This window comes from Sorex fumeus, unplaced genomic scaffold (assembly GCF_029834395.1).
Source record: "Sorex fumeus unplaced genomic scaffold, SorFum_2.1 ptg000086l, whole genome shotgun sequence".
Lineage (NCBI taxonomy): Eukaryota > Metazoa > Chordata > Mammalia > Eulipotyphla > Soricidae > Sorex > Sorex fumeus.
Window position 1 is genome coordinate 9,122,721 of NW_026606143.1, and position 16,192 is coordinate 9,138,912.

General features: G+C 57.3%; 1 protein-coding gene across 8 annotated transcripts in view; it reads left to right on the plus strand.

The window, feature by feature from the left end:
- Nucleotides 1-16,192, plus strand: part of BCOR (BCL6 corepressor) — a 91,288-nt gene that overhangs the window by 55,154 nt on the left and 19,942 nt on the right. For all 8 annotated transcript variants that reach the window (XM_056131173.1, XM_056131172.1, XM_056131174.1 and 5 more), the window contains exon 2: nt 15,760-15,888. In XM_056131173.1, the coding sequence (XP_055987148.1) occupies nt 15,803-15,888 (86 nt within the window). In that variant the 5' untranslated portion in view covers nt 15,760-15,802. The remainder of the gene's footprint in view (nt 1-15,759; nt 15,889-16,192) is intronic.

Genomic DNA, 16,192 nt, shown 5'->3' on the forward strand with positions numbered 1-16,192 from the left:
CTCCCGGGGAAAAATCCTCCAAATGGTTTGGGAGTAAAGCTGGGGAGGAGATGGCCCACCCCAGAAGGTGGTGGGTGGTGAATGCAGACAGACATGGGTATTTCTAGCCATCTGACACTTCCTGTGGCTCTGGAAACGGACACCGCAGCCGAAATCAATCCTTACGAGGTGTTGGGTTCGGTTTTGCCAACAGAATTGCTTGTGTGGAAGGCATTTTAATTGTCGGCCTCAGAGACTCCTGCCGTGCGTGGACACTTGGAATATACGTTTGCTCCCAGCCCACACACCCTCACGCCCCGAGACCCCGCTCTCTGGGTGTGAGCTTCGCAGCGTTGGTTCTCCAGTTTATTTTGAACCTGATTTCGCCGCGTGGAGGAAGGGGGGGCTGCGATTATTAATATGCCGCCCAGGTCTAATCCGAGGCTCCAGTGTGCTGGGGTAAACGCTGCCACTCACCCGGATTGCCTGGGTTACTTAGGGGGAGCGCGCGGGGTTCGGGCGCCTGGCGCTCCGCGGGGCAGGGGCTCGGATGGCCCCTGCGCTGTCCTTTGAGGCGCTGTCACCAGTAGGTGACTGAGAGTTAATTAGGAAGTGTTCTCCGGATCAATGGGCCGCACAGCTCATTAGCGATTCTCTCCAGCCCTTTTGCTGGGCCGGCCGAGCCTCTGCCTCCCACACAGACCGGGGCCCCACCGGCCCGGGCTGCGGAGAGCGCGGCTGGATCGTGGGGAGGGACGGGGTGGGGGGGTGGGGGGGTGAGTTTAACTTCGCCGGGCGGCGTGTTGCGTGCGACGCGGCGAGGCCCGCGCAGCCCGCTCTTTCTTCCTGCTCTCGGCCGCCTCGACTGTGTCTTTAACTCGCTCCCGCTCGCGTCGCTGCCTGGCTGCTCCTCCCCGCCTCCCTCGCCTATCTCTTGTTCTCTAAGCACGACGCCTGTGCTCCCCGCCCAGTTTGGGATTAGACAAGATAAAAATAGGACTGCCCAGCGCGCAGAGCCGTGACTGTGCCCTGGCAGCCGGGTTGGCGGGAGCGCCAGGGCTTGGGGCCGGGGAGAACCCGCGGTGCGCTCGGGGCGCCGGGAGGCCCCCCTCCCCCCCCCCCCCCCCGCAGTCGCGGTCACGCTCTCTGGGCTCTGGCCGGCGGCCGTCGGGAACCACGCGGGCAGGGGGACCTGGGCAGGGTCTCTGCGCTCTCGCGGGTGTTGTTGGTGTGCCTGTGATAGATCGGTCTAGACAGGCATGCAGGCTCCCTCCTGGCTGAAGGACGGGGGGGTGGGGGGGGGGCGGGCCGCGGAGGCGGCGGCAGACTCCCGTGAGCAGCTAGTGATCGAGCAAGCCTGCGGGCCCAGCCAGCTGGGTGGAGGGAAGGCTGCGAGGGTTGCTCTTAACCCTTTCAAGGCTCTGGTGTGAAGGGGGGGTGGGGGGGCACCTAGTAGAAATTCTTGAAGGAGCGGGTAGCCCCCGCGGGGGCGGGGTGGGGCGGAGACAGGAGTGGGTCCAGGTTTTCCTTTCTTTTCCGTGTATACATGTGCACATCCTGGTGCATTGGCCTCAGTTTTTCACACACCAAACGTTGCTACTTGCTAGATGATCTAGTTTGACTCTGTACTTCTCAACGGGGCAGGGGTTTTTGAGCACAACGCGGGCACTTCCTTGGCAGCAAGTTTGGAATCCCAGGTGGAGACCTCGGTGTTCCTGGGGGAGAAACCCTGTGGAAGAGACACTAGGGGAAGGTCCAGCCCAGCCCTGTGATGCGAGGGTGCGGGGGAGCAGTCACCAGGCTGGAATGCAGTGCCAGTGTGCACAGGTCCCCCTTGGAGCGGGCAAGGAGTCCTTGAGTTGGTTGCCTAAAAAGCGCACTTGTGAGCCTCCGGACTTGTGGGGAGTTGGAATCCACTTTGTGCAGGGAGAGGCAAACAAGAGTTTGAATGGTGTAAGGTACAAGATCTGTCATTTGTACAGACATCCGTGGGGCCAATATAGAATTGGCCTGCTAGTTGCAAACGTTGATAGTTGGTCTGGCAGGTTGCAGAGGCTGAGCAACACTGTCTCGTTTCCCCCTCTGCTCTCCCTGTGGGAGCTGGTACTCTGGAGATCCTGCAGTTACATTGAATCTGCAAACCCACCTACCTTGGTCTTGCCCGAGGAGGAGTCCCCTGATAGGCAAAGCAAGAATGTAAGTCCTAGGGGAGCCATACGTGTGAGACAGGAATGCTCTGATTAAGATGTGTGATTAAGATGTGCTCCTGGGTGACATGTGCTGAGACAGATCAAAACACTTGGGCTCCCTCGGTACCCACATGGAACAAGAGAGAAGTAAGAGATAACGAACTGACCGAGAGAAGAATGTAAACATGGGGCTACAAATACCGAGACCTAGAGAGATAGTCAAGAGAAAATCCCAGACTCTCAAGCTGGAAACTGGGGCAAAATTTCTGGAAACCGGTGCTAGAGACAAAAGCCCATTTTAAAGGTGTGAAGAGGGTCACTTGTAAACACAAAAACGCATTCATATGCATGCATCCACGCTTAGATACACGCGCTGAATGACAAAAACTCCTCTCTGCCCAAAGAAGACTTCCCTGCGGAGTGAGCCCTACCGGGGCGGAAAGTGTGCGTGGCTCACACCACCGCATTTACACACCATTTCCTGGGAAACCATTTGTCTTTGCCTAGAAGGAAACCGGGGGCAAAGTGGCCTAGCCAAGGGTGGATGGCCCTCAATTACGAAGATTACTTCTGGTTATAGTTCTGTTGAGTACAGCAGCAGAGAGGTAGAGCAGGTAGGATTTTGAAGAGATTTTGAGTAATTGACCTTGAGTGGATGGATGGCTGCAGAAAGAGGGGACAGGCTTTCCACTTGGGGTAGGCGGAATGAATGTTTCTGCACTCTAAGGCCCGTTTGCTAAGGTGTCTCGAAGCCCGGCGGGCTGATAAAGCCAGAACCGAGAGAAGTGTGAAGTTCGGCCCCTGGGAGGAATAAAGGGGAGGTATGCTTTCATTTTGGTACGCTTAATTTCTTTTTTCCCCCTTCCCGGAGGAGACCACGCAGGGACGGCCTGCGCAGGGTAGATTAGCAGGCGCCTCTGTGACCCCAGACGCGCATGTAAACTGGTTAGGGTTTGGCTTGCCCGCGGCGTCGATTTGCCGCGGTCCCTCTTTGTCTGAGCCCAGCCGGGAATTCCAGCTTTTATTGGGAAGACCGCACTCGGGTGGAGCCCGCGCCCGGTGGGGCGGGGCAGGGCTGGGCCGCGCGGGCTGGGAGGGAGCTCCCACTCGCCAGTCACAGTGTCACCGGCACTCCCGGACGGCCAAGCACGGTTTCCCGGAGTGCCCGACCGCTCCGACAAGGCCACCTTGGCGTTTTCCTCGAGGGCGCTGGGGACCGGGTGGGCTCCGACGGGCAGGGCGGGGGCGGTGACCACATGGGTCCAATAAGGCCGCCGCGCCCCACCCCTTCCCCCAAGGCCTCAGGCCGAAAGGCAGCTCTGACGGCCCTTTGTTAGGTCCCAGGGTCACACCCGTGCCCTGGGGTCCGCTGAGGGGCGGGAGAGTCACGCCCTGGGCGAGAAAGGGCCTTTTCCTGGCTTGGGGGACCTTCACTGCCCGCTCTCACGCAGGGCGCCTGTGAAGATCCTCGACCCCCAGGTGAGCTAGAAGCCAGCCACCCTATCCGGGTTTCTTGGCCACTGCGCCGGGGCGGCAGGATTCTGTCTGTCTGCTACGCCAGCTGTGCTGCTGGGGCCTACGTGGCTGCCGGTGGGTCCGGGCGGACTGGCCGGCCTCCTCCGACGGATCTTGGTGGTGGCCACAACCGCCTTTCTCTCGGGAGCACTTGGCCCAGGCTTCCAACCCTTCCACTTTGGCTGGTTGTGCCTGATTTGTTCCTGGCGGAAGGCAGAGAGAGGGGGGATGCATGCCACTTTGTGTTGGACGGGAATTAATTAACCATGATTTTTCTGCCATATTTCTGTTGAAGGATCCTTTCCCCAGCGCTGGCTCATGCTCCTTGCCTCCTCAACCCCTCCCTTCCCCTGTGTGGAGGGGGGTTCTTGGGGGAGTGGGGAGGAGCTCAGTTGGTTGATTTTTTTTTTAATGGAGCCCTGTCTCCCCACCAACATCACCCTGAGCACCCACGAGATCGGCTCCCGGTGATTAGACTCGTGGGGAAGTCCTCTAGGAGAAGATCCTGACAACATAAAATATAATTTGTGATCTAAAAGACAGTTTCCAGTATAATCTCATTATGCACCACAGACTCCCGGTGTTATTTTGTGGAAGGCGGACAATGATCAATTTACATTGACCCGGGGCTGGGCGAGCTTTTAGATGGTAATTGCCATATTGATTTGCATGCAAAAAGGAGACCTGCTAAAATTAAAGACCGGAAGCTAAATTAAACTAAATTTATTGTCTAGGTGCAAACCTGAGGAACTAATGGGGGAGGGGGGGTGAGTCAGGTCAGGGTGCCGGGGGCTGAGCAGGTGAGATGGCCTGAACTTTTCCTGGGGACTCGTTCGGAAGACTCTTGGCCCTGCTGGTTTCATAATGTGGGGAGGGGGGCTCGTTGGAGGGTGTGGGATCCAGCGGAAAAAAGTTATAAACGGGCACTATTACGCTGAAGGCGCTGGGGTCTTTTAATGCTAATAGTAATTGTGAGAGGGAGGAGAGGTTTATAGGGTTATAGGGGTCTTCCTGCACCATTTCCGGCCCCCCACCCCCCCGTTTCTATTGTTCTGTCCCAACATTTGCAGTGGAGTCGGGGACACCCACCACTCCGGCAGCTCAAGAGTTATATTTAAAGGGGAAACGGCAGCCCAGAAGCCTTTCCTGTCTTGCTCTCTTCCCCAGCACGCTCTTTGCAGTGCAGGCAAGCTGTGGGGCAGCGCTGCATACGCGGCCCGGACCGTAGCGGGCTGGGGAGGAAAACTCCCCTGACGCGCAAGCGCCAGGCAGTTCTCAGCTGGACGCCGATCCCTTCAGGGTGCCGCCCCTCTCCAGGTGGGCCGAGGGGAGGCGGGGATGACTGTGCGGTGAGGGCGGGGGTCACCTCCCGGAGGGTCAAAAAGCGGCCTTCACCAAGCTGGGGGTAGGGAGAGGGCGGGGTCTGGGCCCCCTGTCCCAATCCCCAAGGCCAAGGCCGCAAACTTTGGGAGAGAAAAAAGAAAGGGGTCGGCCCTGGAGTCCATCCAGGGGCAGTCGGACATGTGTGTGTGTGGGTGGGGGTCATGCTCTGCTGGTTAATGGTGAGGGGTGGAGGGTTGGTCGAAGACCCGGCCCTGCCTTTGCCCTCACGATCGCTCCTGGGACTCTTTGGCATAGCCAGTGGAACAGGTGTGTGTCTTGGCGTCTCTTCCTCACCGACGGCCTTAGCTGTCGAGCCTGGGGTGAGCAGGGGGTGTCGGGTGCCTTGCCTGTTCTTCTTGGGAAGAGAGATGGGGCACCGCACAGAGTCCAGCCCCAGTTTGAGTTGGGGTTTGAAGTGAGGGGGCGGGGCACTCAAAGGTCTGAAGGGTGTCAGGTGTCTTTGGGAGACACTTCCCTCTGAATTCCCTCCACACCTCACTTTGGCCTTCCTGCGAATCCTAAGGGAGGGAGGTGCAGGCACTCATTCCAAAGGGCTTTGCTCTGGCCAGATAATTTGATTTATTGCTTTCCATGGCAAAACTACGGTGGCAAGCCTTGGTCCCGGGACCAGGAGTCAGCACTTTTTGCAGAGACCGGAGAGGAGATCCACCTCCACCCACCCCCCCCCCTTGCCTACTCCGGACTCCTGACTCCTGAAAGTGACTGCCTGAGACTCTGGGGGTTCTGTGACCTGACCCAAGGTGCCCGGTTCCCAGGGGACTGTGGGTGGGGGGTTGTGAAAGGTTCCACATGGACACCGAGGTTCCTGTGCATAGAAGAAACTGAGTTAGGGTCTCCACTGGGGCCCAGCACCAGCCGTGTGGTCTGGACTTGAGCACTGGGGCCAAGGACACCTTCTGAACTTATTTGGGGCCTTGGCAAGGCACAATTAGACCAATAATTGGCTCCTCTCCGAAACTCCAGGACTGAGTTTGACCGTGTCCCATGTTTTACTAGCCGGGTGACCTTGGGGGCAAGTTATTTATGGCCTCGGAGCCTCAGTTACGTTTCTTCATTTGTAAGACTGGGAATAATTATCCACCTTCAGGATCAAAGCAGAATACTTGGCACATAGTAGGCCCTGAGGATTAGGGACTGCTTTGAGTGACGGTTCCTGTGCCCATAGGTGGCTCCTCATTCCTGGAGCCCCCCTCCCCCCCAGCTCCTAAGGCCAGTGGCCATCCCCGATCTGGAAGGGAGTTTCCCTCTGGGGGTTGGCCTCCTCGGGTGCCTCTTTCCCTTTGTTGCAGTTCTTTGCATTCTGCCTTTTAAAGGATTCCATATGAAAGGGCTTGGGTGTCCCCCCCCCCCCACTAAGTGGGATCATTATATGGTTAGGAATTGATTCCAGAACCAGCATCCTGGTGCTTTTTAGGCAAGTCTTTCCCTCGTGGGGTGGGGGTGGGGGGCAGAGGCTGGAACCGGGAGACAGACCTGGTTGGGAAGAGGTGAGAGTGGGGCTGGCCTGCCGCTGAGGCCAGAGGTGCTGTGGTTTGTTTGATAGGGATTAAGGCCGGATGTTATGAGGTCTCGGTGTGGTTTTCAATAAAGTCTGCCAGGGATTGCTTCTTTTATATCGATATGTATTTAAAAAAAAATGACTAGCGTGAGAAGCAAACCAGACCTGTATGGGTCCCGGCCGGTAGGAAGCTTACTGTGATCAGGTTTCCTGCTCCACTCCCAGAGGGGAAGTCAGCGTTTGATTGAAGCTACACTTGGTTCTCCACTCTCGGGATGCCGGCTCTGAAACAGGAGCCCTCCTCCCCTCTCCATCTCCCCCCCACACACACACTCTTTTTCCCTTCTCCCCTAAAAAGGCCTTGTGCGGGAAGATCTGCAGTAGGCACAGAAACACCCCCCCCTTCCTGGGCCCCCTTTGCTGACAGTGTTTTACGGGCAATGGGTTTCACCGGACCAACCCCCCCTCACCGCTGTCTGAGCGCACGATTTTCCAGGTAGAGCCTGGCCAGGGTGCACGAAACTCTACCTGGGGCCCACCAAGCACTCAGGCTCTCTCCTGCCCCCCCCCCCCCCCAAGACCTCAGGTAGCCCCACAGCGAGAGGAAGGTGGGGGGAGGGTGTTCCAGGATTCTGGCTGGGAGGGGGAGGGGGGAATCTCTGCGTTTCCTGCCACCGTGGAGGCTGAGGGTGGCAGTGGTGGGGCACGTTGGGAGAGTAGGTGCCGCCTTGGGGCTGATTCCAAACTTGGTTTAATTGGAGCAACTCTTAGGCATTTAACAGTTTTGTACAAATGCAAACTTGAAATAGCTCTGGGCCTACGTCATTTAGGAAAGAACAAATGAAGTACAGAAATGTCCAAACTATGTAAATCTTAGAGTTGCTGCCCTCCCATAAACACATGACAAGTGCCAAGGCATTTCCAGTCAAAACACCCGCGGAACCAGCAGCCTCCGTCCTTTGTATTTATGATTTTATTAACAGCATTTTACACAGCATTTAACAAGCACAGCCTGCCTGCTTGTTTTGCATCTACGATTCTCAGCAGACTGAGGGCTGGAAGGGTGGGGGCGCAAAGGACTTTAGAGGAGACTGAGATGGAGAAGGAAAAGCAGCATTTGGGATTTCCTTCCCATTGGATCCAAAGTGAGGACAAAAGTAATGCTTTGGAGGAAGAAATCACCTTTGGGGGTGGGTGGGGGTTAGCAGGGCAGTTGTGAGATGCGGCAAGTCTCCACTTCTGCTCCAGAAAGTGTAACAGAGGGTTTTTTCAAAGGATTCATAGTTGTCTGCTCTCATCACCGTATGTCCTGGTGGAAAGTTTATAACGAAAAGTAATGCCTTTCTTAAGTCATAAAATGAGCCTTGTATGATTATTTAATTAAAATCTATTTAAGGACCGATTAGGCGTGTAATTTGCGCTAATAATGACGATTATGGAAATGTTCGACTTAACCAAAAATCATAAAGGAGACATTTTGATCAGTGGGGCGACCAGTAAGTATTCGGAGAGTTGGACATTTTCCGAAACCCGCAAGGCAAGAGGCAGTGGGCTCCGGGCTGGAGAAAGCGCGGGCTGGCCCCGGCCCTGGAGTAGGGCTGGGAGGAGCCGCCTGCCGGGCCAGCACCCCAGAGAAACTGCAAAGAGAGTCTGAACTACCTTGGTTGGTTCCCAGCAGAGGAAAGCTGATGGGGGGGAGGGGGGTTGCGCTCTCCTGACCTAGCAGCAGGCAAAAACTCCAGCAGAGGACTGAGCCGGCAGAAAGCTCTGAAATGGCTGTGCTCTGTAGCTGTCACGAGCAGCAGTGGCCCATGTAGGCTGCCTTGGCTAGCCTGGGCTGGAGCCCGGGGTGGGGGGGGCAGGGGGGAGAAGGGGGTCCCTTGTTCCGGAGAAACCTGCCAGCTGCTGGGCTTGGTGCGAAGGCAGCCACAATGCTGCTGTTGTTGGTTTGATCTCTAACTGTGGATTGTTAGTCTGGCTTTAACTATGTGGTAAGGGGGGAATGTGAAGGCTGTTTACAGCGAGTGCAAATAATGTGACAGCTGTTGGTGCACGAGCAGCGCGGCGCCTCCTCGCCACTTACACAAAGCGCGCACTATGCACTAGGCGGGCCCTCCGAGAGCTGCAGAGGTGGCCGCCGCTTTCTGGCCAGAGCATCCGAGAGGGGCTGGGTAGGGGGTTGGGGCCCGCCCAGTGCTCACCTTTCGGACTCCCTGACTCCTCCCTCCTCACTCCTCCTACCACCCTCCCCCCCCCCCCCGACCCCCGCCTGGGTGGCGGGCCTGCTTGTGGGCTATGCTTTAGGCAATTTGTGGGCACAAGGGCTAGAGAAGGCCTGCGGGGGTCGCTCCCCCTGAGAGGTGGGGTTCAGACTCAGATGAAGACCCAGGGACCTGCCACACCAGGTCCCAACTGCCGCGGGATGCGGGTGGGCACAAGAGGCAGTGTTTCCATTGGGGGGCGGGGGCAATCTATCCCAAGCCAGCTGGTGGAAAGAATGGAATGTTCCCCGAAGGGCGAAACTGCAGTCGGTCTTGCCGTCGGAAATGGCCCCAGGATTCAGACGAGTTGATAGAGGTCTGCTTGGGTGCCCTGGGCGCTGGGTCACTGGCTTCCTTGTGTCCGTTTCTTACCCCAGGCCGGGGTGGGAGGAGGTGTTCAAGTTGGCTTTTGATGAATCCTCCCTCCGGTTAGGTTTTCTAGAGCTAGATGGAAAGGTGCTGGCTGTGCTGAGGTCGCCCACAGCGCCACCCACTCTGACTTAATCAGCTGAGACTTCTCCCCACCCCCACCCCCATCCCTTGCACTGGCCTGGAGGGACTCGGGTTGACAGTCACTGTCCCCACTCTGAGTCCCCGAGGTGGCCAAGCAGGTGGACTCTGGACAGCAGGCTGCCCCGGGGTAAGTGGGGTGTCAGTCCCCCACCCCTGCCCCACTCCAGGGCTGAAGCGCTCTCCGCCCTGGGCCCCATGTGGTTTGGAGGATCCTGGAGAGCTGACTTCATTCTGTTTCCTGCCCCTGCCCCGTAGACGTGACTTTGGTCCCTGGGTGTATACCCTGCAGGATATCTGCAAATCAAGTTCATTGCCACCCCCCCTCCCCGCGCGCCCCCCTCCCCTCTCTGAGTTTTAATGTGGACTTCTCTGTCTTCTCGGGTTCCCTAGTGGGGAGCTGGGAGATGCTTCTGGAGTGATACATGAACTTCAGTGCCAGTTCTATAAATTGGTCTCTTTTTATGACGTGTGCCATTTTCTGTAGGAATGTTGCTTGCAAAACGAGTTTCGCCTTGGAGGAAAGGCGGAAAGATAAACAAGCCTGCAACGCCAAAACACTGGCAGTCTCTCCCTCCTTCCAGCTCTCTTAAAGCAGCCGGGCTGTATTTCCAGGATTAGACTCGTGCTGGTGAGGAGGGACTCTGGTTGGCTTTTTTTTTTCCCCAAGCAAATGCAAATTAGAGAAAAATAATTTTCTTTCAACGATATGCAATGTATTAGTCACTTGTTATCGTGCTCTGAGGCGGGCCTCATTTGCGCGTCTGCCAGCTCGCTCACATCTGCTCGGCGCTGTTCGGGGCATTTTAACCTTGGCGGTGTCGTGTCTAGTCCTACGGATCAAGGAGGAGTAATTAAGCTCTGAACAGCTACAAAAATTCACGGGCCCCCAATCTAAAACTGCAGTTGTGTCACACAGCATTGTTTGGGGTGTTCCAAGTTTCAAGATTGACGAGCAGACACGGGGTTCCTATTGTTCCTTGTCAGGAAAGTGGGAGTCCCTCTCCTCCCCTGACCCTCCCTCCCAGCCTTCCCAGGCCTGCCAGGAGGTAACACAATCAGCGAGGCACCGGGTGCTGCAGGCGTCTGTGTTCCGTGCATCTTTTATTCGTGAAAAGTTCCTTTGTGCTTCCTGCGTGTACTAACGATCCGCTGTTGTTAATAACCTTATGCTGTGGCCTGTTCCTTTGGTGGTGGTGTAGGGCTTCCGGGTGTTTTCTTCCTACAAAGCCCTAGTAGAGACTTGAATTGCAGTGATACCCACCCCCCCAGTCCGGCTGTGTAGTTGGGTCTTTGATCTGAATTTGCCCCCAGGTATTTGGGGGGGGCGCGGGGCTCTGTAGGAACTAGACTGAAGAGAGTTTCTGGGGTTTGGTGGGGTACTCAGGATTCAGCCTAGTTTCCTGTCCCAGGTCCCCTCCTGTTGAGCTTCCAAATACACTCTTTTGCATGCACATGGGGCACAAGCGTGAAAGAAAGTGAAAGGAACCAAAAAAAGCATTGGCACCTTGGCAGGGAAAGGGGAAATGTCACCCGTCGAGCTGACCTGACACCCCAAACCCCTGCTGCCACCTCATCTCCGTACCTCTTCCCCAGCCAGCCCCTCTTAACTGTTGGCTCCCCTTGGCTTGCATCACTGGGGGCCGGGGGAGAGCAGTTCAGTCTGGCGAGGAACACAGCACGATGCCAGCAAGGGGTCTGCAGTGGCAGGGGTAGGCCCCCGAACTTCTGTTCCGGTCAGGGATTCCTTGGTGGGGCCAGGAGGTGCTACCTGGGTTTAGGAAGGGAGACCACAGAGGCGCCCAACGGGTTAACTGAAGATGAGGGGTGGTTGCTCAGGGAGGGAGGTCTTGGCCTCCCGGAGAAAGCAGGAGTTCCTGGAAGGTTCAGCGGGGGTGCGCTCCGCTGCGAGGGTGTGGGTGTGTGCCGCGCCGTGTGCCGGGACCTCAGAGCCTGGAGCTGCCCGGGTGTGTGTGGTGGGAGAGAAAATCCCTTTGTTGCCAACCGATCGCGCCCCTCCCCCGCTCTCCCTCGCTTCCGCTACCGCTGCTGCCACTGAGGGTCAAGTTCACTGCTCCCCACTGACCCGAGAGGCTCTCTGCTGACCCAGGCCTCCCTACAGTAGAACGTTCTGGGTGCTGGAAAGGTCAGGGCACAGGGCTTTTCATGGCCACCTCCCTCTGCCTGCCATCCACCCCCCCCCCCCCAGTCTATTACTGATGCAAAACTAGGGGCGTGGGGGGGCACCCCAGCCTGGGCTGGCTGGATCACTCTGCCCAGTCCCCATATCCCCCAGCCCCTCATGACCAGCCGGAGGACAGAGCCAGGAGCAGCCCTCCGTCCCTCGCCCCCCCCACCCCATCCTGCACCCCTTCCCTACGGGGGCAGGCAGGGTCTCACTTGGTTGCTCCAGCTCCACTTGGCCCTGCAAGGAAGGAAGCACTCCTGGAGGGGCCGGGGTCCCTGCACTGCATCTCCCACTCCCGCAACCGGCCCCTCCCTTCCGAAAATAGGCTCCTCTTCACCCCTCCCTTGCTTGCCATCAGGTGAGAAGTGCCACTGTGCCATGCTTGTGTGGGCGTTTCACATGGGGTGTGGATGAAATGCACACTCCTGAGGAAAGGTCACCTCCCCTACTGGCCTGGCTCCCTGGGTCAGCTGCTGCCTTGCGGGGGCCGGGGGGGGGGGGTTGTTACACCACAGGCTGGGCAGGCCCATTGGGTGGGCTTCAGCATGGCCCGTCTGAGCTATTGACCAGCAGAATCCGACATCGGAGGGCGGGTTCGTCTTTAGGCAAACAAGGGGCCAAATGTTTACAGATGAGGGCACTGAGGTTGGAGCCGCACATCTGCCCAGAGGCGGGCCTTGGGTAAAGGAGGGAACTGGTTCCAGAATGTTCTCCACGGACACCCCGGCATAAAGGGGAGGAAGAGTTCTGCCTTCCCCTCAGGAGGACCCCCACCCCCGTTACCCAACGTGTCCACTTTGTGGCCATCTAACTGGATCAGCTAGGAGCGGACAGTGAGGGAGACCCCCAGAAGAGCCACTGTGGATGCTTGTGGGTCCCCGGGAAGTGCGGCATGATTTCTGGAGGCCGCGATAGTTGGGTGGTAATGCTTTCCACCTCAGGGGGCAGCTTGGCAAGTGGTGATGTGCAGCCTTCACCGCTGCCTCAAGGGCGGAGGCAGTGGAAAGTGGCCTGGTGCCAGGAGGAGCCAGGGAGGGGAGCGAAGAGAGGTGCCAAGAGTGGCGGGGTGCTGCCTCCCCTCCCTTCCTGCAACCCAGCCTCTCAGGGTCACTGCTCCTTCCTTCCAACCCATTTGTTGTTGGTCCGCAGAAATCGCCTTTAAAGGGGAAAGAAGCTCACTTTTTCTTCTGCCACTGTCTGTGATTGTGTCCTCGAGACACCGGAATTGGCGAAATAGGTCCCGCCCAGGGCCGTGTGACAACACCCCCCACCCCATACGCCCCTTTTCCAAGAGGCTAGCGAGCCTTTTCTCGGGGAAGCCCCGGTTTTGGTCCCTTTTACCACTGTTTGCCTGTCCGGCTCTTCACCCCCGTCCTTTACTTCTAGAGAAATGACTGCCCATGTCTGTTAAATGGGGGGGGGGGGGGGTATCCATGTTTGGAATCAGGATTGTGCTTCCAGGTAGGTCTCTGCATGGAACTGGATGTTCCAGCGGTGAGCCGCGAGTCTTGGCTACGCACCCCCACCCGCACCCGTCTCCCCATCTGACCTCTGTGACACTCCCCCCCTACCCCCCACCCACCGGCCGCTGCCAGTACTGGAAAAAGGGGTTAAAACCCAGTATCAAGGTATAGCTTAGCAGCTCGCATCACGAACAGGTCGGTGCTTGTAAAGTGCTTTTCATGAGTGACTTCACACATCTTGGCACTTCTCGAAGCCTCGGCTGCATGTGGAAGAAGGGGTGGGGGTGGTGTTGAGAAAGAAGGGCGAGGGAGCCGCTCTTATATATAGCAACCAGAAACCAAGAGTCTGTTCTGTCGTCGTCATCGCGCGGTCATGTCATCCGCTCTCGCTGTGGCCGCCCTTCCCTCTTCCCCCCACGATTTCAGTCGCCCCTTCTAGGATGAGCTGCGTGCTCGCGCTGGCTCTCATTCCCCCAGAGCCCCTCCGTTGGCCTGCCAGCGAGGTGCTGCAGGACATGAGGCCCCACTCTCCATGGGGGACAGGAGTAGATGTAGGTTGCAGCTGCACCCACAGGGATGGCTGACTTCTCACCCCAGGCATGGGCCTCCTGCCAGGCCGGGCCATTGCTTGGACCTTATCTTTGGCCAGGAACCCAAAGAGTTAAAAGTCTAGCTTGTTGCAATGAAATTATGGCTGGCAGTGGCGCCGTTGTTTGTTCAACAGACCTCCACTTTTAAATAGTTCACAAAAAGTTTATGGGGCAGCTAAGTGTGTTTGTGTGCGTGTGTGTGTGTGTACACACGAGTGTGAGTGCCTGTGCGTGTGTGTAGGCAGCAGGATAGAAGGGCACACCCCAGTCAAGTTAAATACTGACTGCTCCCTTGCAAACACCCCTGTGCCTCTCCCCCGCTCCCCCCATCCCACCCTTGAGTCTGACCTGTGCATGCATGAAGGCTGACGTGCAAACACATTGTTCTGGGCCATTCCTGGAAGGGAAAGGAGCTTGGTGGGGGTGGGTGCTCCGAGGACCAGGTAACCGGGTGAGCAGTGCAGGAAGGAAGGGAGAGTCACAGGTGGCTTGTCGAACCGGGGGCTGATTCCAAGGACCTGGACCTCCAGGCCACTGGAGTTCTGGAGACCCCTCTGCTGCGGCCCGTGACCAGGTGTGGTTCCACCTCTATCCAGATGTCGACCTTTTGTTTCAAAGGGACAACAGGGCCAGTCTGGGAAGGGGACATTCCTTTGAAGTCCCCGTGTGTCCTGAGGGTGGCCTCCCCCTAATTAGGGTCATATATGTGGATAGTGGATATGTGGATAGTGGGTAGTGGATAGCTCATGAACCCCTGCCCAACTTGGGGCACAGGAGGCCCCTCGGCCTCCTGGCTGCACTGTGGAGGTCCCTGTGCTCTGGAACCCGCCCGTCTGAACTGTCGGTCTTGGTTCTATGTATAGGGGGCCGGTGGGGGTTGCTGCTGGACAAAAGAGTGAATTAGGACCCAAAAATGAAGGAGAGCCTGGCCTTGGTGTGGCCCCCCCATGTCCCAGCTGTCCCCAGAAAGGGTCCCGGACCTGGTACTTGCGGCCCAGCCCCAACATAAACTTCAGCTCTGGGTGCTGAAGTGTAAAAGCAAGCATTTACATTTTATTCTCCTCCCCCCTCAACAAAGGAAACGTGTTGACTTCGGGAACATTTGGGCTTTCGGAAACTGTGAGGGAGGAGAGAGAAGTTTCCCCTCGATGATCTGTGCACGATGATTTCACACATGGGATCGGCCCGTGTAAAGACGCCCTGGCTGGGCCCGGACAAGGGAGACTGTGATGTGTTTGTGAGCAGGGAATTGCCCAGGGCCATCGGTCCCAGGCATTAAAGGCTCCCCTACTTATTAACCCAGCATTTAACAGCAGGCTACGGGCTGAAGCGCAGTCAAAAGAAACGGCTCAACCTCCAAAGAGCAATTAAAATCCTGCACGAGGATAAATCACGCGCCGTGATAATCCTGTTAATAAAATGCAGCTTGTCCTGACCCTTCACTCATGCAGCAAACTAGAATGTGATGGGGGGCTGGGGGGAGGGGAGAGAGGTGCTCCACCGCCTCCCCCTCCCGGTGGGTGGGAGGCTTTTGCCCGCTCCCCATGTGCCAGCGCCTCGAAACCCTCGAAACCAAGGGTTGCTAAGACTTCTGCGCTTGCTAATGATTTCTTGTCCCCAGTGAGCAGGCGTCATTGAATTACTCAGCCACCTCCCTGTGCTGCTCTCAGGCCAAACTCCTCCGCCCCCCGCCGCCCCACGCTTAATCGAATCTCGGGTTGGGGGGCGGCGCTCATCAGCCCACTGCGTCTTTGAACCTTCCATCTGTGAGTTACACAGCCCACCGCCTGGGAAACCCTCGGAGTTGTGGCCTCCACACGGGGCCGTGTAGTGCCTTTTGTAACCCCAAGCCTGGTTGGATGTGCTGATCCCCCACATCAAAATGTGCTCCCCCAAGGCTGGGGTTGGCAGGGAAGGGGAAGGGAGAGCAATGGGGTCTACGGCGACTGGGGCTGGGGGGTAGGGGGTTGCTGTGTACTTTGCTCGGGGTGGCTTGGGCACCCCCCCATGCCTCCCGGGAGGGGCGTTTCCCACCCCCTACTCTTGGGGTTCCTTCCTGCTTCTCAAGCCTACGCTGTGGAAATGCCTAGAATGAGGCCCCATTTCATTCTTTATTAAACCTCCCGTGATTTGTCCCCCCTCCTTTTCTCTCCTTTAAACAGACTAGACGCTTGAAGCCAAGCTGCCATCCAGGAAGACGAAGACATGCTTTCAGCAACCCCCCTGTATGGGAACGTTCACAGCTGGATGAACAGTGAGAGGGTCCGCATGTGTGGCATCAACGAAGACAGGTGAATAAGCGGGCCTCTCCCCTGTGCCCAAACCCCCTCACCTTCTCCCAGCCAGAGTGGGCCTGAAAGGAGTGGGGGCGGGGGCGGGGCTGGGGTGGTGGTGGTGGAGATCTCCCGCCCAGCTGGCGGCCCTTGATTTACAGTTTTAACAGGCAACCTGGCTCAGCGAAGCATTGCCGCCCTTTAAAAGATTAGCCCCTACAGCGGGCCCTTTCAGTGTGCTTTCGTCCTTAATTTATTATTTCATATTTATGAAGGAGAATTAATCCCAGTCTATATGCTGCTTTAACTCGAAATGTCAGGA